General features: G+C 51.2%; 3 protein-coding genes and 1 non-coding gene across 4 annotated transcripts; 1 reads left to right on the top strand and 3 right to left on the bottom strand.

The window, feature by feature from the left end:
• The first annotated feature begins 1,563 nt into the window (after window positions 1-1,563).
• Window positions 1,564-2,690, top strand: NCU05401 (hypothetical protein). The gene is made up of 2 exons (XM_011395271.1): window positions 1,564-1,909; window positions 2,058-2,690. Exon 2 carries the CDS (start codon window positions 2,058-2,060, stop codon window positions 2,565-2,567), a length of 510 nt encoding a protein of 169 aa, XP_011393573.1. The 5' UTR covers window positions 1,564-1,909; the 3' UTR covers window positions 2,568-2,690.
• Window positions 2,691-4,489: 1,799 nt separating this feature from the next.
• NCU05400 (hypothetical protein) lies at window positions 4,490-10,367 on the bottom strand. Its single transcript, XM_958395.2, has 5 exons — window positions 9,227-10,367; window positions 8,755-8,884; window positions 8,293-8,536; window positions 7,867-8,230; window positions 4,490-7,810 (listed from the first exon to the last, which is right to left on the bottom strand). Exons 1-5 carry the CDS (start codon window positions 9,400-9,402, stop codon window positions 5,611-5,613), a joined length of 3,114 nt encoding a protein of 1,037 aa, XP_963488.1. The 5' UTR covers window positions 9,403-10,367; the 3' UTR covers window positions 4,490-5,610.
• A 2,342-nt stretch (window positions 10,368-12,709) lies between these two features.
• On the bottom strand, window positions 12,710-12,795 carry NCU15263. Its single transcript has one exon. It is a non-coding gene; the product is annotated as a tRNA-Gln (tRNA).
• An 854-nt stretch (window positions 12,796-13,649) lies between these two features.
• On the bottom strand, window positions 13,650-14,737 carry NCU05395 (hypothetical protein). The gene has a single exon (XM_958390.3). The coding sequence runs from the start codon at window positions 14,516-14,518 to the stop codon at window positions 14,150-14,152; it is 369 nt and encodes a 122-aa protein (XP_963483.1). The 5' UTR covers window positions 14,519-14,737; the 3' UTR covers window positions 13,650-14,149.
• Between the last annotated feature and the right edge of the window lie 2,343 nt (window positions 14,738-17,080).

The raw sequence follows: 17,080 nt of genomic DNA, 5'->3' as shown, positions 1-17,080 counted from the left end.
CAAAGACTTCACTGACCAGCACCACCACTCGGATTTTGAAGCGTGTAGCCGCGGAGCAATCGCTCATCGCCGGACGATCCACTGAGAGACGTTGTTACCACACTACACTACGCCCGTATTCCATCATAGCGGATTACAGTAGTGTATAGTGTAGCCCTTAATGGCCTTGGGTTCGTATTCCTGTAGTGTAGGTAGGTACCTGTTTGACGAGTATCATTCATCCACCAGACATGGCATGACAACTCATGGCTGCCGCGGCAAGCGGCGTATTCAACAAGATAACATTCGCCTCAGTCACCGCCCAACCGTATAGAATACCTAGTGTACGCAATCGCAAAATCTGCTTCCTTCTTTTTTTCTCCCAAGCAAACGGGACAGAAAGAAAGAGAGACAACGAAAAATCGCTTATATGCGACGTGACACAAACAGGGGAGACAAAAACCAATCGTATTCCCCATCAATGCCATGATTGCAGAAGGTGGCTGTGTGAGGCGCATTCAGCCGCTAGCTGAGGCCACCACTCTGGATGGAGTCGGGAGTTCTCAAAAGGTACTGTAACCCCTGGCTTTCAGCATTCAGCTCCTCTTCAGGAGTTCCCTACCCCAGGTTTTGGGTTTCATGTCCTCGGGCCACCCTAACTCTATCCTTTGTTATCATATCAAAAGGTGGAGAGGATACGACAATGAGACGAGGGGCACGCGGAGAAGAAGCAATGAACAAGTGCACAAAGAGGGGATTTGGTTACCACCGCCGTCCACAACCCGTCCTTTTCATGGGAATGGAGCCTTCAAGACTTCAACAAGGGACGAACGCCACCATCTAGATGGATGACTGGGGGAGGCCGGCCAGCCCTTTACCTCTCTACTACATTCCATTCGTCGTTCGAGTGCCATACCACACCACAGCACAGCACTCGGTGACACTTCACCAGCGCATCAATCAAACCCACGATGGTTGTGTGCACTTTTACTATCGTGGGTAGGGCAAAAATAGCGCCTGTAAAACACCCATCAATCCTCGAGATGTATCACGACGACCATTACAACAACGGGAAGGATTCCCTTTTCTGTCCTACCACCTAGTAGACGTACACACTGCACTCACAACTCAGGAGACAATGCCCGTGTTACCAACTGAAGTGCACTACAACTTAATCCCCCCCTCCTTCCCAAACGGGATCCCCTGCCCGACCCCTGGGGCACATGTTAGTTAGGTACACACAGACACACGAGCAACACATGTTTACAGCCGAAATTGAACCATGAAAGTTGCACGCCGAGGTCAGTGCTTGATTCTGATCTTCAAGTACTGCGCCAAAGCTCAAGCTCAAGTCAAGCTCTCCCTAGCTTTCCGACACTCACCAAGTACTAAGCCACATTCGATCTTGCGAGACGCGCAAGCCTTCCCGAAACTTGCAAGATTGAAGAGGGCGACCCCAGCCTTGGCCGGCAATGCAAGGTCAACTAGAGCGGTACCTACCACTGGCGGCCTCGCGCGCGTGTTTCAAAAGGTGAATTAAGACTTGCAGAGAATTAATATTCGTCCCATTGGATGATTGAAGGGCGCTATATTGTGCAACTGCTCTCCCAGATTCCAAACATGGATCGAGCCTTTATGGAATTAAACAGACATGACGGAATGCTGGCTCGATATACATCCATCCAGCCAGTGCTGTCTACGACGATAAGCTGACACTGCTTGCTTGACACCGGGAAGCAACAGCATACCTAGATTCTTGAGCTCGGCGTCCCAAGAATAGGAATCACTACCTGCACGTACTTCAAACTGCTGCAGCAGCATTGGTACGGGATGGCGTACCATCGACAATACTATTTCCACGATTCACGACAGACCATTTCCGTCTTACCACATCAAAGAGGCCATCACTCGCTACTTGCTACCAACTCATGCAAGTCATCCATCCATCCATTCTTTTGTACATAGCATCAACTACCTGTGGCCAACTGGCCAAGCGAACAGCCTGCCAGATATGTTGTGATACCCACTCATCGCATCGTCACTCAGTCACTCAAGTCAGATGTGCTTACACTAGATAGATGCCTTGTACCTACATTACCTACCTGGGAGCATCCCTAGGTAACATGGTAACGCGGGGAAAGATCGAAGCATCGGATCGATCAGATCTCTCTTTCTTGTTTCTCGATCCACGAAAGACCCTTTTCCCAAGTAAACACTCACTCGATCGGACGCATAACTCGCACGACAATGCAGTGTTCAGTTATCCATTCGTCTCCCCTCGCTGTGAGCCCGTAACACCCGCCCCGTGGCCTACGTTGAGAAAGAAGAAGAACAATGGTGATGATCAATGGCAAAGTCTTCTTTCTACTTGTTCTCCTCTCTCTTTCAAACGTCAAGTATCATGTCGCTATTATTCTAATGTGTCACGGGCTTCTAGACCCTCGAGTACGAAATGGTTAGAAGTCCTCTGCGCCCGATGGTGTGGCACTGGGATTCCCGCCCGTTTTTGTGATACCCTTCAGATGATTTGTTGGCTAGGCAGACTTATGTCGTTACCCATTCTCAACCCCAGGGCACTGTTGAGGTAGCATACGTATTTGACATCGAGGAGTAGTTATTCTTTCTTGTTTGGTGCCGTGTGTCGGAATAGTCTGTGGCGAGTTTAGTAGGTATCATCGAGCTTGAAAGGGATAAGGCGAAAAGCTAGTAACAAAGAAATCAGTACTCATCACCTTTGAAGCTGCCGCAGTAATCAATATACGGATTGAGGCTTTGGTATATGTGTAAAGAAATGAGAATATGCCAAGTGAGGATGGAGGTGACATTCCTCTATTGTTATCATCCCCTACAACCTTTAACTCCGCCGCTCGCGGGCAGCCTTCATTCGCTCCCAAACAGCTACGCAGTAATCACAACAACATGCTTACTCAAAGATATATGATATGCCCAAGTGCTCATCATTCTGGGCCCCGCGAACACCATGACTAATCCCTCCATTCAACCTCCCGCCCGCTTTTCCTTCCTACTGTAGGTATACTACGAGTTATTTCTAGTACCCTCTACCTAGCACACGTCGATACCTCGAGGTACCTCTACCTACTCGTTTATTAGCACGAGCTTCACGACAAACGACCAATTATCTTTTCCTAGTAAAGAACTCCTCTCGAATCATACCTCTTATCTCAGCTACAAAATGAGAAAAAGAAAATTAAAAATTAAAAAATTAAAAAAAATCCACGTTTCAGATCTGCACTCACTCACTCACTCCTCTCTCGACGCCTCAAAAATATTAAAATGCATATATAAGGCAGTAGTGACTCGCATCAGGAACACAAAGTGTGTATATAGCTTCAGGGAGTTGAAAAAGCGAAACACCACAACGGCAGATAGGTAGGTAGGTAGGTTTGTCACCTTTTCTAAGGTACTGTACGTTTCTCCGCAAGACTTCAAGGACAGTCAAAGTCAATCCTGTTATGCATGACTGAGTCTACCAAACATACACAAGACAATACCATTGACCGAATCTGGGGGACAAAAGCAAACTTTCACATTTTGGCCACTCACCGACTCACTCACTCGAGACTCCCTACCTATGGCTGGTCGGCCTTTGTTTGGTGATGTGATTGCTTCTTTGTACATAGTGTAGACCTCGCTCGGTTCCTTGCTTTTTCCCTCCCCTCCCCACCCCTAAAAAAAAAAAAAAAAAAACAAAGCAAGCACAACTACTATCTACACTAACAAAAGGGGTAATGTATATGTGAGTACCTACCTAGGTTCCTATCTAGCCAGTAGCAGTAACAGAAACGGGGTACTGGTTTTCTCAAAGCTGTATATGTGCCTAAAAGCAATCATGCAACTTGAGCAAACGATAGCAAGCAGCATGTACCTAACTTGTCACCATCACCACCACCACCACCACCACCACCACCACCACCACCACCATGGATACCACGATTAAAGAAAAAGAAAAGAGATAAAAGAAAAGAAAAGAAAAGAAAAGAAAAGAAAAGAAAAGAAAAGAAAAGAAAAGAAAAGAAAAGAAAAGAAAAGAAAAGAAAAGAAAAGAAAAGAAAAGAAAAGAAAAGAAAAGAAAAGCATTCCAACATAACATCCATTATCTACAATTTACCGAGTAGTTTTCATCATCGGAAGTTACAATATTCTGGTAGCACACATCATCTCTCCTCTCCCCATATTTGTCCTAGGCGGACGGAAACTAGCAGCTAGCTGTCAACGTCAGCATAGGTTGCCTGCTTGAGTAGTGCGTGCGTTTAGGCTTGCGAAGAGCATATGATGAAATGAGGTTCGGTAGTAAATCCAAGTTGTTGTATGTGCTGTCTTGCGTTGTCCGTCCTCGTCTTACATTATATATCTTGACACAATGTCTCGTGACGCTCTTCCTGCTATAAAGAGAATCAGCCAAGCTCAGCACCACTGCTTCTTCGCTCGAATCTTGGCCGCATCGCTTTCCTCATGCCGTAGCCTCACTTCACATAAATTCCCATCAAGATAACCTTACTCGCTTCATTGTTACTATGCTAGCTATGTAGCACTAACCCCCCTCCCCCTCTTCTTCCCGTTCTCTCTTTACCACCCCGCTTCCTTCCACCCCCCCAAAGCGTGCTTATTCGCTTGCTTGCTATATGCTACGCCATAGTGTGCTGTATGCCTGGCAGTACTTTGATACCAGACGTATCTATCTCCTTCATCCTCTGCGAGTCATCACTCTCGCATCTCCAATCACATAAAATATCCCTGCTCTGCAATTCCCCTACAACACTTTATCGATGTCGGCCTATCTGCCCACTTGCCCCCAAAGCAGCAGACAAACTGTACTCGTATCCTTCCTTGTTCATGAACGTATTACCCCGGTATTGATGAGTTTCATCAGCAGCGAGGGTCAGAGCCAGCCGTTTGCTGACGTTTTGGGTCTCGTTATTCTTCGTCTCTCATGACCACCCGTCCATCACCTCCCCTGGTACTCCATCCGTCACCTGAAAGCTGCTTTATTGAATAGATGTGGATAGCCAATTGTGGTGTGAACTTGACTCCGCTACACTCTCGGGCAAGAACATGTAGCCTGGCAAGGAGTAAGAGGACCAAGTCCAACAGTAATTCATAGAAGTGTATGTGGCATGGTAAAATGGCGTGGCCGAAGGTCGTTGTGTAAAGCACACTTTCAAGTGAAGGAAGGACTATGCAAATGGCTGTAGAAGAGATTGTTGATGGTTCGCTCACATGTGAGCTTCTTCCAGTAGCTTAATGAAAGGCAAGCAAAGGCATTGTAATCATGGTGGTAGTTGTCGTATACTGCCTTTCTGGTTGTTGGGTTGTTAATCTCTTCTCATGCCTGCCACTCACCCGACGGAGTTGCATCTCTCGAGCCACTGTTCAACAAGGCGACGCTATACATCACCTTGCATCCTTCTGCTTGCTCACAGAAGGTTGGCCAACCAACCTGGCTCGACTTGAATGGCTGGCTTGGTAACTTCATCCTCTCATCAAGCCCGACATAACACCCTCATTCCTGCCAAGCCCGAAGGAGCAGTTCATAATTCGACAAGGCAGTGGCCATCAGCGATCCCACTGCAGTCACCCAGTTGACGTGACATACTGGCGGCCAGCGCGCCCTCATTGAGCCCGCTGGTTAGGAAACTTGCCCTGAGGCTGTTGCTGAGCCACAAAAGCAGGCTGCTGGTATTGAACAGCAGGGCTCATTCCATAAACACCCGGCTGTCCTTGCTGCGAACCCTGGTGCACCATCATGGGTGCTGCTGGGCGTCCGGGGCTAGGATAACCGTTCGTCCCGTTCATGGGCTGAGGGGGTACACCACCCGCGGGGATAAACTGTGGATGTCCAGGATACATCTGGACCTGAGGACCAGCCGCCATCAAGGCGCCATTTGGCCCCGGGATGAACTGCGGTTGCATCATAACGGGACCGCCCATGTGATGTTGCTGCTGGGGCATGAACTGGGGGTTGTTCGAGAAGCTGCGGAATGGTCCCATCTGGGGCGCACCGCCAGGCATGTAGGGCTGCATCATCGGCTGGCTGTACTGGAACTGACCAGGAGTGCCCTGGGGATAGACCATGGCCGCATGTCCCATTCTAGGGGATGCAAACGACTGTTGGGAGTTTGAATGCATCATCCTGTGGTCGTCAGGAGCTGTAAAAGGGACATGAGGGGCATGTCCATGCTGGCCAGGCTGCATGGGCATAGGAGGCATGTGAGGCGACTGCCTCGGGGCAAGATTCTGCGCGCCGTGCTGCATGTGGATAGGCAACTGGTGCTGATGGTGAAACTGGGGAAGTGCATGAGACGGGTTGGGCGTGGCGTTGACGGTGCTCGGAACCGGGTATTTCTCCAAGTATTCCGTGTAGGTCATGTTCATGGTAGAATCAGCCTTTTCGTTCTGAGGATCCGCCTGGCGCCACGTCGGCGGGGTCTCGTAGGCCGGACGGAGGGCACCGTTCTCCTCCCATCTCACGGCATGAGATTGCATGGAAGGCTTCTCTTCCTTCTCCAAGAAGGCCAAGATATTGCACTTCTTGGGGTCTACATCCTTGGTCTTACGCCTGATCAGCTTTCCAGGAGGCAGAGCCGAAGCGCCCGCAGGCTCGACGACAACGTTGTTAACCGACACGCGGGGGCTTGACGCTTGGCTCGGTCCAGCGGGGCTAAAGGCAGGGGCGAAAGGGGTGGCACCAGGTCTGAACTCGTGGATCAGAGGGTTGAATTGCTTAGTGGGCGGTGGAACACCACTGGTGCGACGAGCAAAGGAAGGGTCTCCGTTGTTAGCAGGGCCAGTGGGGGCGAGACGCATGTCAGGACCCTGAGGATGCTGTCCCATATGGGGATGCTGCATCTTGTGCTGCTCCACGTTCCGTAGGCGCTGAGATAGGTTGCCCGTCTGTTGGCTTTGGGACATATGGGGAGGCGGGCGGTTCCCGCGGGTGTAAGGCTGGTGATAAGCCGCCTGAGGATGCTGGTAAGAGTTGCGCTGACCCTGGTGGCGGCTCGGAACACCACCAGCTGAACTAGAGTGCTGAGGGGCAGTCGGCCGCGACGCGGTACGGGTATCGGCCGTGGTAGTAGTTGTCGAGCTGGTCTGCTCGGTAGTGGTCTTGCTCGCACCCTCCTTGGCGGCATTGGCCTCCTTCGCCTTGAGAGCAGCCTGCTCAGCCTTGATCCTGGCCATTTCCTGTGCGTTCTTCAGCGCCTTCTCCTGGATCTCCTTCTGCTTTGCCGGGTCCTTGGCAATGATAGAAATAAGGTCAGATGGCACCGGGGTTGAGAGCTTGAATTCGTGATAGAACTTTCTGAGGTCATTCAATCTGACCTCCTTGTCTGCCTTGTTCTTGGCCCTCTGAGCAGACAAGGCACTGCCGCGTTGAATGTTTGCGAATTCCTTGAACGAAGTTAGAAGTCTTTGCTCAATTCCCTGCTGCTTGCTGCTAAGGGTCTGTGCAGTCGCTGTAGTACTAACCGCGGCCTGAGCCGGAGCCGCGCTCTTATCGGTAGCCTTTGCGTTAACAGCCTTGACTTCCGCTACCTTCACATCCGGCTTAGACTCGACCTTTGAGTCCGCGGTGGTGCTGGTAGGTGCGGGCGATGGCTTCGTCTGCTGGACGGGGCTCTTGACATCAGCCACAGTCTGCGCAGCTTGCTTCTGCGGGGGTGCCTTCAGCTGAGACGAGATGATAGCCGGGTCTACAGGAGCACCCTTGACGGTAGAGTGCGCAGCCGGAGCACGCCGAGCAGGAGGCGTGTACTTGTTCTCTCGGCCACCAGACAGGGGAGGGAAGTCTTGTCTTCGAACACCGCTGTACCTGTTTCCTTTGTTAGCCAGCCCTAATGTCTGATCCTCTTGAGACCTGTGACTTACTTGTCCTCCTCATCACGATCGTCTCCGCCCTGGAAGTCCATGACACGCTCCTCGGCAACATGTGCGGTAACCGGGGCGCTTCGCTCAATCTCGCGTGCCTTACGTTCCGCAGCGGCCATCCGCTCCTTGTACTGAGGGTGACTCTTGTCGATCGTCGTGGTATAGATGTTCTCATCATAATCGGTCTTGAGGCCGAAGAGGCGCTCATTCGCAGCAAACTGATCCCAGGTACCAGAAGTGTTGGTCTTCTCTAAGCTATCATCAAGCCCGTCGGTAGAATCGGGCACCCAGCGGTGCAGAGTCCGCTCATTTCCGAAGCGAGAGTTGGAGATGGCAGCGTCAGTACGGAAGGACGCGCGGTTGCCTATGGAAGAGCCATGTTAGAACGAACAAGCAAGCGGAATCACGCAGCCGGTTTGTCCATACCGTTGGTAGGCTTGCCGTCTGATTTGCCAAGGTTGTTGACCAGGAGAGGACGCGCGTCAACGATCTCCTTCTTCTGAAACGTCATGGTTCCTTGCTCCTTTCTAGAAGCTCCGTTCATTTCGGCCGAGTTGGGCAGCTTCTTCTGCGTTACCGTAGTCAGGCGGCAGGTGTTGGGGTCTTGGGTGTTGGCATAAGTACCCTCGAACTCGGAGCCGTTAGCGAGGGTAATGCGTACTCGTTGGCCCTGGAGATGATTGAAGTAAGCGTCAGACTGTGTACAAAGGCGACCAGTATAAGACAGGCGGACAGTCCATGTAGCATTGCCGTGGTGGACGGCGGCCAATAGTGGAGCAGCTAAGGGAGTAAGTAGCAGTAAGGTCCGCCAAGGAGCTATGTCATGGATAACATGGGTCTCGAAAAAGGGGAACAAAAACAACGAGCAAACAAGGCGCATCAACGAACCTCGCGAAGGGAGCTGGTCACGGATTTCTTGTCCTGTGAGCTGAAGTTGTTCTGCGGTCTGGCGGACTGGCCGGTGATGGGGTTCTTGGCCGAAGTCCAGGCCTTTTGCTGGACAGGAGGGGCAGACTGTCTGTGCGGATGTCAGTTTAGAGTTACGGCGCCGAAGGATTGGATGTCCGTCAAGCGGGCAGGAGCATGGCAATGGGACTGAGGAAAGGATGGGAATTGAGGGAGTGAAGACGATGATTCCGCGACTACAATGGAAGTCGATCTGGAGGTGGACCCAAGGTCTACCATAAGGGGTCTGGCAGGATGGGAGGACGGGCAGGCGTGATGACGGGGGGTCGGGTTTAAGGTGTGGCTTTGTTGCTGGATCGGTGTGCGGCTGCCGCAGTAAAGAGACGGGCAAGGCGGAAGAAGGGCAAAGACGGTGTTTGAAGGGGCAGGAAGGGTGCGGTAGATGGCGTCTCACCTGTTCTGCTGGCTGGCCAAAGTGGCCGGCACCGCGTCTGATGTCCTTGCTCGCTGGTCGCCGAGCTTGCTGCTGTAGAGAGGACGGGTCGCGGGGGACTTGACGTCGGGCGTCGACGACTGCGAGGGGGTCGAGGCTGTGGTCGCGGGCTTCGCGGAAGCCGGTCGGTTCTCCATGCTTGCCTGCGGTCGGGGTCCCAGTGAGGGTCACTGGTCTCGCAGTGTTGTTGCACCTTCTTGGGTCGGAGAGGTGTTGGGATGGGGAAACTACTTTTTGGCGGTGGTGAGAGGAGGGTGCGGCGGGCGGCGGGAGATGGTACGGTGCGCGGGTGCGGGTGCGGCCAGCGGGAGCGGCAGGAGGCTACTAGGACTAGGGGGACGCTCTGTGGTCGGTCGGTGTTTGCACCAATTGGGCGAATCAGAATGACGAGTGCTCGTCCGACTGGATCAGTCTTGAGTTGAATGCACCAGCAGTCCAGCACAGCAATGCCGCCAGTACACTAGTGAGTCTGCATCGACAGGACAGGCCCGAGTGCCCGTCTTTCGCGTGGAGGTCCGTCTGGGGTAGCTGAGTGGGCTAGACCGGCAGACCGTAATACCGTGTATCCGGTCTGTAATTAATGCAAGGTGAAGGCTACCTAGGTGTAGGTAGGTAGGTACTGTAGGTAGGTAAACGCCCGACCCAGGGTGCAAGGGCGAGTCTCGTCAAGTTATAGAATTGGACAACGCCGCGCACCGAGTGCATCCAAGTCCGTCCTCAGTCTCTACGTCCTGTACGAGTCCCGATTGGATTTTCGAAGCCGTGCTTGGTCGGGCTTAAAAGGTCGTCTGGTTGGATTAGGGGGGCTGAATGGGGCGTCGCTAAAATGCAGAGGTAGGCATGTACTGCTTGTATTGGTGGTAAGAAAGCTTCGACCGTATCTCGTCGATGGCGGGGTGATGAGGCACGACCATGCGGCTCTCGACCACAAGACAAGGAAGGGATCAAGGCTAGGTCCTGGCTGTATTAGGAAAAGCAGGGGAAGGAGGACTGCGATCGGTATGAAAAGCGATCAACGGCGGCGGTGGGGGAGCAGGGCCGAAGGAAGAAAGAAAGAAGCTTGTCAACGGGAATTTTGGCGGGACCCAGGATCCTGGGCGAGTTTTGAGTGGAAAGCGACGTGGATTGGCGGGGAAGGTCAAGAGCTCTGAAGTTGAGAGGTGGCTTGCTTCCGGTTCGGTCTGAGGTGATTTCGTGACAGCAAGTGAATGTCCCTCTTGCTGGGCGGTGTTGCACGACCACGACTGATGAAACCACCGCACCAACAGAAAGAAGCTGCCTTGTCTATTTAAGCAAAAAGAAGAGATCTGGAAGCATTCGCCAGCATAGAAGAAAGAACAAATAAATCCAGACACAAGCAATTCAATACAAGGCGACATTGGAATGTCCGCCTCAAGTGCAAAGACGGCCGCCAGACCCAGGTTCCGCCTTTGACATTTCAGGCTGTCGCAGGCAAAACGCGACCAGAGGAAGGAGATCCTCAGAATCGCCAACTGACTGCCCTGAATATCAACAACACAGCTGAGCTAAGCTTTCGCTCATGCCGAAGCCCAACCTGGGCTAAATTGCAGTAACTTCATACATCTGGCCTGGTTTTGGGTCTTGTCGTCTGCCTGGCTCCTTGGTAAGGTTGTGAGACGGTCTGGAAGAATCAAGGGGACCTGGAGCACGGGCCAGGCATGACATGGTGGGTAAAACTTTACCTGAGGTCCGCGGATCCTTCGCTGACATATGTGCGCTGTATTCTTAGCATAGCTGCTAAAGGACAGCTCCCAGTTCATTTGATAGCCTCTGAATTCCAGCGTAGTAGCGGACAGCTCTGCCCTTTTAGGGATTTAGCTACTCGGCACTAACAGACCACTAACACCAGCATGCGCTGTTGGCCTTGGCATCAATGATCATACACGTGATCCAGGTAGGTCCTTCTTGATGTCTCCCGTTTCTCCACGGCCAACGGGCGATGTTTCTGCCAACCGCATACACGTAATACCCTTTGTTTATAGTGCATAGCTGGATGATGAAATTGGATCTCTTTGTGGCAGATTTCTGACGGCGATACCGATAAACCCGGTGTTGTACGGTTGATGAAGCCGAGATCCTGTCAGTCACTGACCCTGTAATTTTCCGGAACGAAACCCCCGAGACAGTTTGAGTCGTTACCCACGGACAAGACGGTGAGACCATGTCACTTGGGGGGAAAGTTCGAGATCTCTTCCATGCCAATAACCGCGATTCGAATGCGCTGTCACTCGTGTTCTGTTTCGTTTTCTGTTTCGTTTTCTGTCTCTTCAATGCACCGTTGTTATTTTGGCCAATGGTCGAGATTAGAGTTTTATGCGACACAATCTGGGCAATTGTATGTTCGACTCTTCCTTGTGAAGAATATGTCGCCGACACAGTAACCACGAGACAACATATATGCCGGTCTAAGCGCTTATAATGGACGCTTTATCATTTTCACAATAGCAAGTCATCCTTAACTTGCGCTTCGCGACAAACCAGTGCGCGCTAGCTGAACGTTCTACTGTCCGCCCCCCTCGTGGGCGCTCTTGGTCAATCCTTGTTGGAGGCGAACTGGCGGGATGCAAGCGATGCCATGCCATGACATGGTCGCTTATCTGAATCTCCCCGCATAACCGCTCACGCGCGCGTCGGTCGCCGCCTTGTACAAGATCACCGTTGGAAACATGTCGGGGAAGAGGGACTGCCCAAACTGAAGAATGAACGCATCCATGAAATCGACCACGGGCTCACAACATCGTCCGTGAGCGTGGTGATGTCATTACGCGCTTATATCATTCTCCTCTACTTACCTTACTTAGTCTTGAGCCAAACAGTGTTGTTCGGTGCAGAGGTAGGTGCCAGCATGGCAGTCATGTGAAGGATCGATTCTCGCACTGCTATACATATATTCCAATGAACAAATGTTGTCCATATCGATTGTCTGAAGTGGAACTTTCCCCAGTGGTCTCGCTGGTGGGGGACTCGGAAGCTTTAATAAGCGGGAGATCGACCACCAGGCACGGAACCCGACCGTTTGGCTTCTGTGAACCCGTTCAAGTGATCATGTTCATGCAGGTACGCTTGATCGGATCCTGCGCATCTTCACATATCGCCTCTTTCCTCCAATTTGGGGTGTGATCAACCGACAAGGTGTCGGAGATTTCATTTGGGTATGAATGCTTTTCGCACGCGGTACGTATCGGCTTGTTGCAAAAAAAATGAAATGGCTTTGACACGAACTTCAAATTGACCAATGAATTGATTTTACCAACCAACATGGAAGTAAGAGAGGGAACAAAGGAAGAAACCAAGCACACAATAACAATTTGGTTCAATGACCTCGAAGTATAAAAAAACAAAAACCAAAAAAGACAAAGGGCACGAAGATGAAAAAGAAAGGATCTTCAAGAGAAAGTACAGAGCAAGAAAAAGCAAAAGATGAGGTCGTACCCGGAATCGAACCGGGGTTGCCGGAATGTTCTGATGAGATTCAGAATCCGGAGTGATAACCGCTACACTATACAACCGTTTCCAGTTGATGTCTTCAAGTTCTGGCCCCGGTAGCTATAATCCCTACTCTAAGAGCCACTCCCACGTAACACCAAGCGATTGAGGGGCATGCAGCACAACGAGGACACGCTAGACGTATAGTACTCATTTCTTTCCAGCAATTGGACGCCTTTAACCTGGAATAACTATGTTCACAAAATCCTTATAGGATAGGATGATAGTGTATATTGGCCATATTTGTTCCCACTATGTCTCATGGAAACAAACGCCATTACGTTACTCCCTCAAGTTAAACTCTACCCGGCTTCCTGCCGAAGTACGCGTGTTCACTCATCGTAGCGCCAGAATACATACCTCTGCGCCACACCAGTACAGTACGTGGGAGCAAATCATATGATACCCCCCTGTTGATATCGAAAAAAATAAAAAAAGAAAGCTGAACAAGTGAGTCTGGGACTGACACGTTAACCCGTGGACTGGCGATTCTCGCCATGCATACCTTTTCTCGGAAAAGCTGATAATCATGATGATAATCACTTGCGTCCAATATTCCGCGCGCATTTTCGGGGCTATTTGAGGCTGAGAATGAAACGCCCCATCACATCACAGCCCGCTTTGCACCGGCGCGTAGCGTCAAGATACGCACGCGTATGTAGTGTAGACGGACTACATACTAACCAGATTTGTGAACGGGCTCGGGTTTTGCGCCAGGGAGCTTTGTGACACCCATCGTGACCGCGCGAGTTCTGAGGCTAGAAAAAAAAAAACGAGTCATAAAAACACACGTGAGGTACTGAAAATCCACAGAAAGGGAAGACCATGCGAATCAAAAAGACACCAAGCAAAAATACCGTAGTGAGGCTGTAATGTAGAAGATGTCCCAAAAAACACCGGGCCGCCAACGGCAGGCCCAAGTAAGATTCAAGTTGTTAATGTGTCTAGCTGTATATGCAGAAGATGGTGAAGAAGTTAAATAGTGTTTGTAAACCGAGCCCACATACGTAAGGCTCATGCAAAAGGTGAAGAAGAAGAAGAAGACCCAAAACAAGACGAGACCATCAAAAAAGCCCAATGGCCTCGTCCATCCTTCCATCCATTCATCCCATGAATGCCCAAGAAGTGAAGTAATTAACGCCTTTTGGTTCCCGGTGTAGGTATCCATTTGTCCGTCCGTCCGTCTCATATCATCCATCCATCTGGTCATTCGAGTTGGTCGTCATGCAGCGGGGGGTATAGATCCCAACTCGAGTGTCATCGCTGCCAACGAAAAGACAGGCAGTCCCCGTCCTGGGTATACACAGCCCAAATAACCATTATTAACACCCATCATCTCCCTTCGTTCCATTATGATCATGCATGCAAGAGGTTTGTTTAAATGGCAAACCCAGCAGCAACAACCAACCCAATGACCACCATGCCAAACTCGCTCTTGCGATCCAGGTTGGCCCCATTGGTGTTACCAGATGTGCTAGCCGAAGGAGCAGCGCCAGTGGACGAAGCACCAGCACCAACCTTGGAGGTGACGGTAGCAGTGGTCTCCTCAGTGCTCGCCGCGGGCTTGCTGATAAAGGTGCTGTTGGAGTAGATGCCGCCGGGCTTGGTGGAGATCACGCCTCCAGTGCCGGTGGGCAGAGGAACGACACCGGTGGAGAGACCGACGGGGGCGGTAGATAGAGGGACGGTGTTTTGGGCAGCGGCGAGGCCGGCGAGGGTGGAGACGATGAGGGTCTTGAACTGCATTTTTGCTGTTTGTTTGGGTTGTTCGTGTGTTGTTTTGTTTTGTGTTGAGTAGCCTGGCTGACTGTTGTTTTCGGCTTTATATATTGATGTTGCGATTATATGTTTGTCTGGTAGTTGAACGAGACGTGTGAAATCGTTATGTGATTACCGAATCGAAATCGTGTGGTTTGAACGAGTGTGTGTTGGTAAGACCAAAAAAAAAAAGAAGCGAGATATCCAAGAAGGAGAGAAAAAAACAGAACTTCACCTTCAAGCGGCACGCAGCCCGTCTTTTAATACGAACGAAGGAAGCAACGCCAAAAAGGTTTGCCCAGTCATCTGTAACCGTTCTGGACTCTGTCTGGACCGCACATGCTCACTCAGATGATTACAAGGGTCGATCCCCGTATCAAGGAGGCCGCATACAGTCTAATCTCGGGAATCCAAACGCCATGGCGTCCAATGTTTCTCCGGCGTCCAGATTGACAAAAAAAGAAACTTCGACTGGATGCTGGATGGGTGGGCTGGAGCGGAAGGGAACCCCGTGGTGGGAGTGGTGTGTGTGTGGAAGGGAACCGGCGTAATGCAGCCAGCCGCATAAGAGAGGGCAGGGGGGTGTGAGGGCAGCGGACAATGCGAAGCCCCTTCACTTCAATGGTCTCAAGTGGTTGCATTTCAGCCAGCTCAATGCAGGCCGCGTGTGTCCAGTCGTTCGATTGGGGAAGATTCTAGGTTAACTGGGGGGTGTGGGATGCTTCAACAAGGATGCGCAGGCGATCCCCAGTGGCCCTCCTCCGATTGCAAGCAACCACAGCCATGAAAGATGATTGGACAAAGAGGATGCTAAGGGAGATGCGACGATGCCCTCGGCTAACTGCTCTCACAAAGGGCAACGTTAAGAACCCCAGCGACCCCCTGTCCGCCTGGCCTTGCGTGGCTTGATTCGACGGACTGTTTCGAGTTTTGAAACGGTTTGTTGCCATTGCATTTTTTGACGTCTTTGCTCTGAGATTTGACGCAAGAGAATAGGAGACTCGAGGGATAGTTCCAGAACCGAGGTTGCAACATTGCGTGGCCTGGGAAGAAATGCCTTTGCAAGACACAGCTTGTGACTTGTGACGGATCTTGAGGCTGTCAAGACATCTTGTGCATCTTGGTGGACCCTGTATAATCGAGGCACAGCTAGGTGTACCTGTAGTTGTCTTTGATCCACCATATCACCAAGTTTTGTTCACAACGACACTCCTTCAAAGGTGTCTGTCTGAATGGCGGCAGAATACATTATAGTATTCTAGCTGCAGGTCAGCAGCCATATTGGATCTGCAGTGCCATGATGGTGATCCGGTCCCGTCAACGTTGTATGGGCGTGGAGGGTTTGGATTACTGTGGTAGATGGCAACTGGCCTGTCAGTGGTTCGACGGGATGATGTTATCCGGATCGTGGATGATCACCACATTGAAGCTGCAGCAGCAATACGAGCAGAAGCAACACGCGTACTTTGTCATTGAATGCCACTGTTGTGAGGGAAAAGCAAATAGAAGATTGCGATAGTCAGCCATCCACGCCACCGAGGCCACCTGAGTCACTTGCAAGGGGCAGTGACAGGATCGCTGGGCTGAGCTGAGTGAGTGTGGCTAGAGGTACATTCGCCCTGAACCCTCTATCCTCTGGAGGAAGGGATCGCGATACGATCGATGTGTCGCTTTTTGACCGCTGGGTCGCACGACCGTCAATCAGTGACGAGTCTGACAAGAGAAAGATCCGATGATGTACACTACAGCACCCGTGTGCGATGGAAATAGAAATTCGAGAAGGATATCCCTTGATACGAGCGACATATTTCTGGATGCCGGGTTGGGTATGGAATGCGATTGCGTATGACGGTGGAATGGAAGGGAACATTGACCCCCCGAACTGGAGTTTGTGTGCTCTGTTCAAGTACCCGTGGATCTGAGGACGGTTGGCAGGCATGACCTGACCATCTCGGTAACCTCAACACCTCGATTCAACGAGCAGCGATAATGATTGCTTGGATTGTAGGATTGAATGGTTGAAATTTGAACGAGGAAAAAAAACACTCACTGCCTCTAGGGATGCAATGAAATCGAAGACGTCGATTGGGCACGAGTTCCTTTTGTCGCAATCCTCAGCGTGCAATTTTGGAAGGTGTCCCCTCCTCCGGAACGAAGGATTGGAAATTGACCGAAGAAGTTCCCACAAAGCGCAGGTGCTAACAAGTCCGCGGGTCAACGATCACGAAATGAACCTCACCATTCGCCCCGAATTGACGACAACCACGAGAGAGGCGTCACCAACCGACCGAACTTTCTCGCCAGCTCGCCTTCGCTAAAACTTCGGCAAAACCACACTCCCCATGGAGTCCTTCGACGAATGAACAATTCCCCATCCGGCGGCGCATACGTCGTCATCCGTACGAACTCCGCCTGCGAGGGCGGAGATGTGCGGAATGGAATATGGAGAAGCTTGCTACAAAGGTGTGAATGACCTTTTTCTTTGTGACGCTGATGAGGATGAAAGGTCCCACCAGTCTCGAGCAAAGAAAAGGCGAGAGTGGGTGTCAA

This window comes from Neurospora crassa, linkage group II, assembly GCF_000182925.2.
Source record: "Neurospora crassa OR74A linkage group II, whole genome shotgun sequence".
NCBI classification, from domain to species: Eukaryota; Fungi; Ascomycota; class Sordariomycetes; order Sordariales; family Sordariaceae; genus Neurospora; species Neurospora crassa.
The sequence above is the reverse complement of the archived record's forward strand: the minus strand, read 5'-3'. Positions and strand labels throughout refer to the sequence as shown.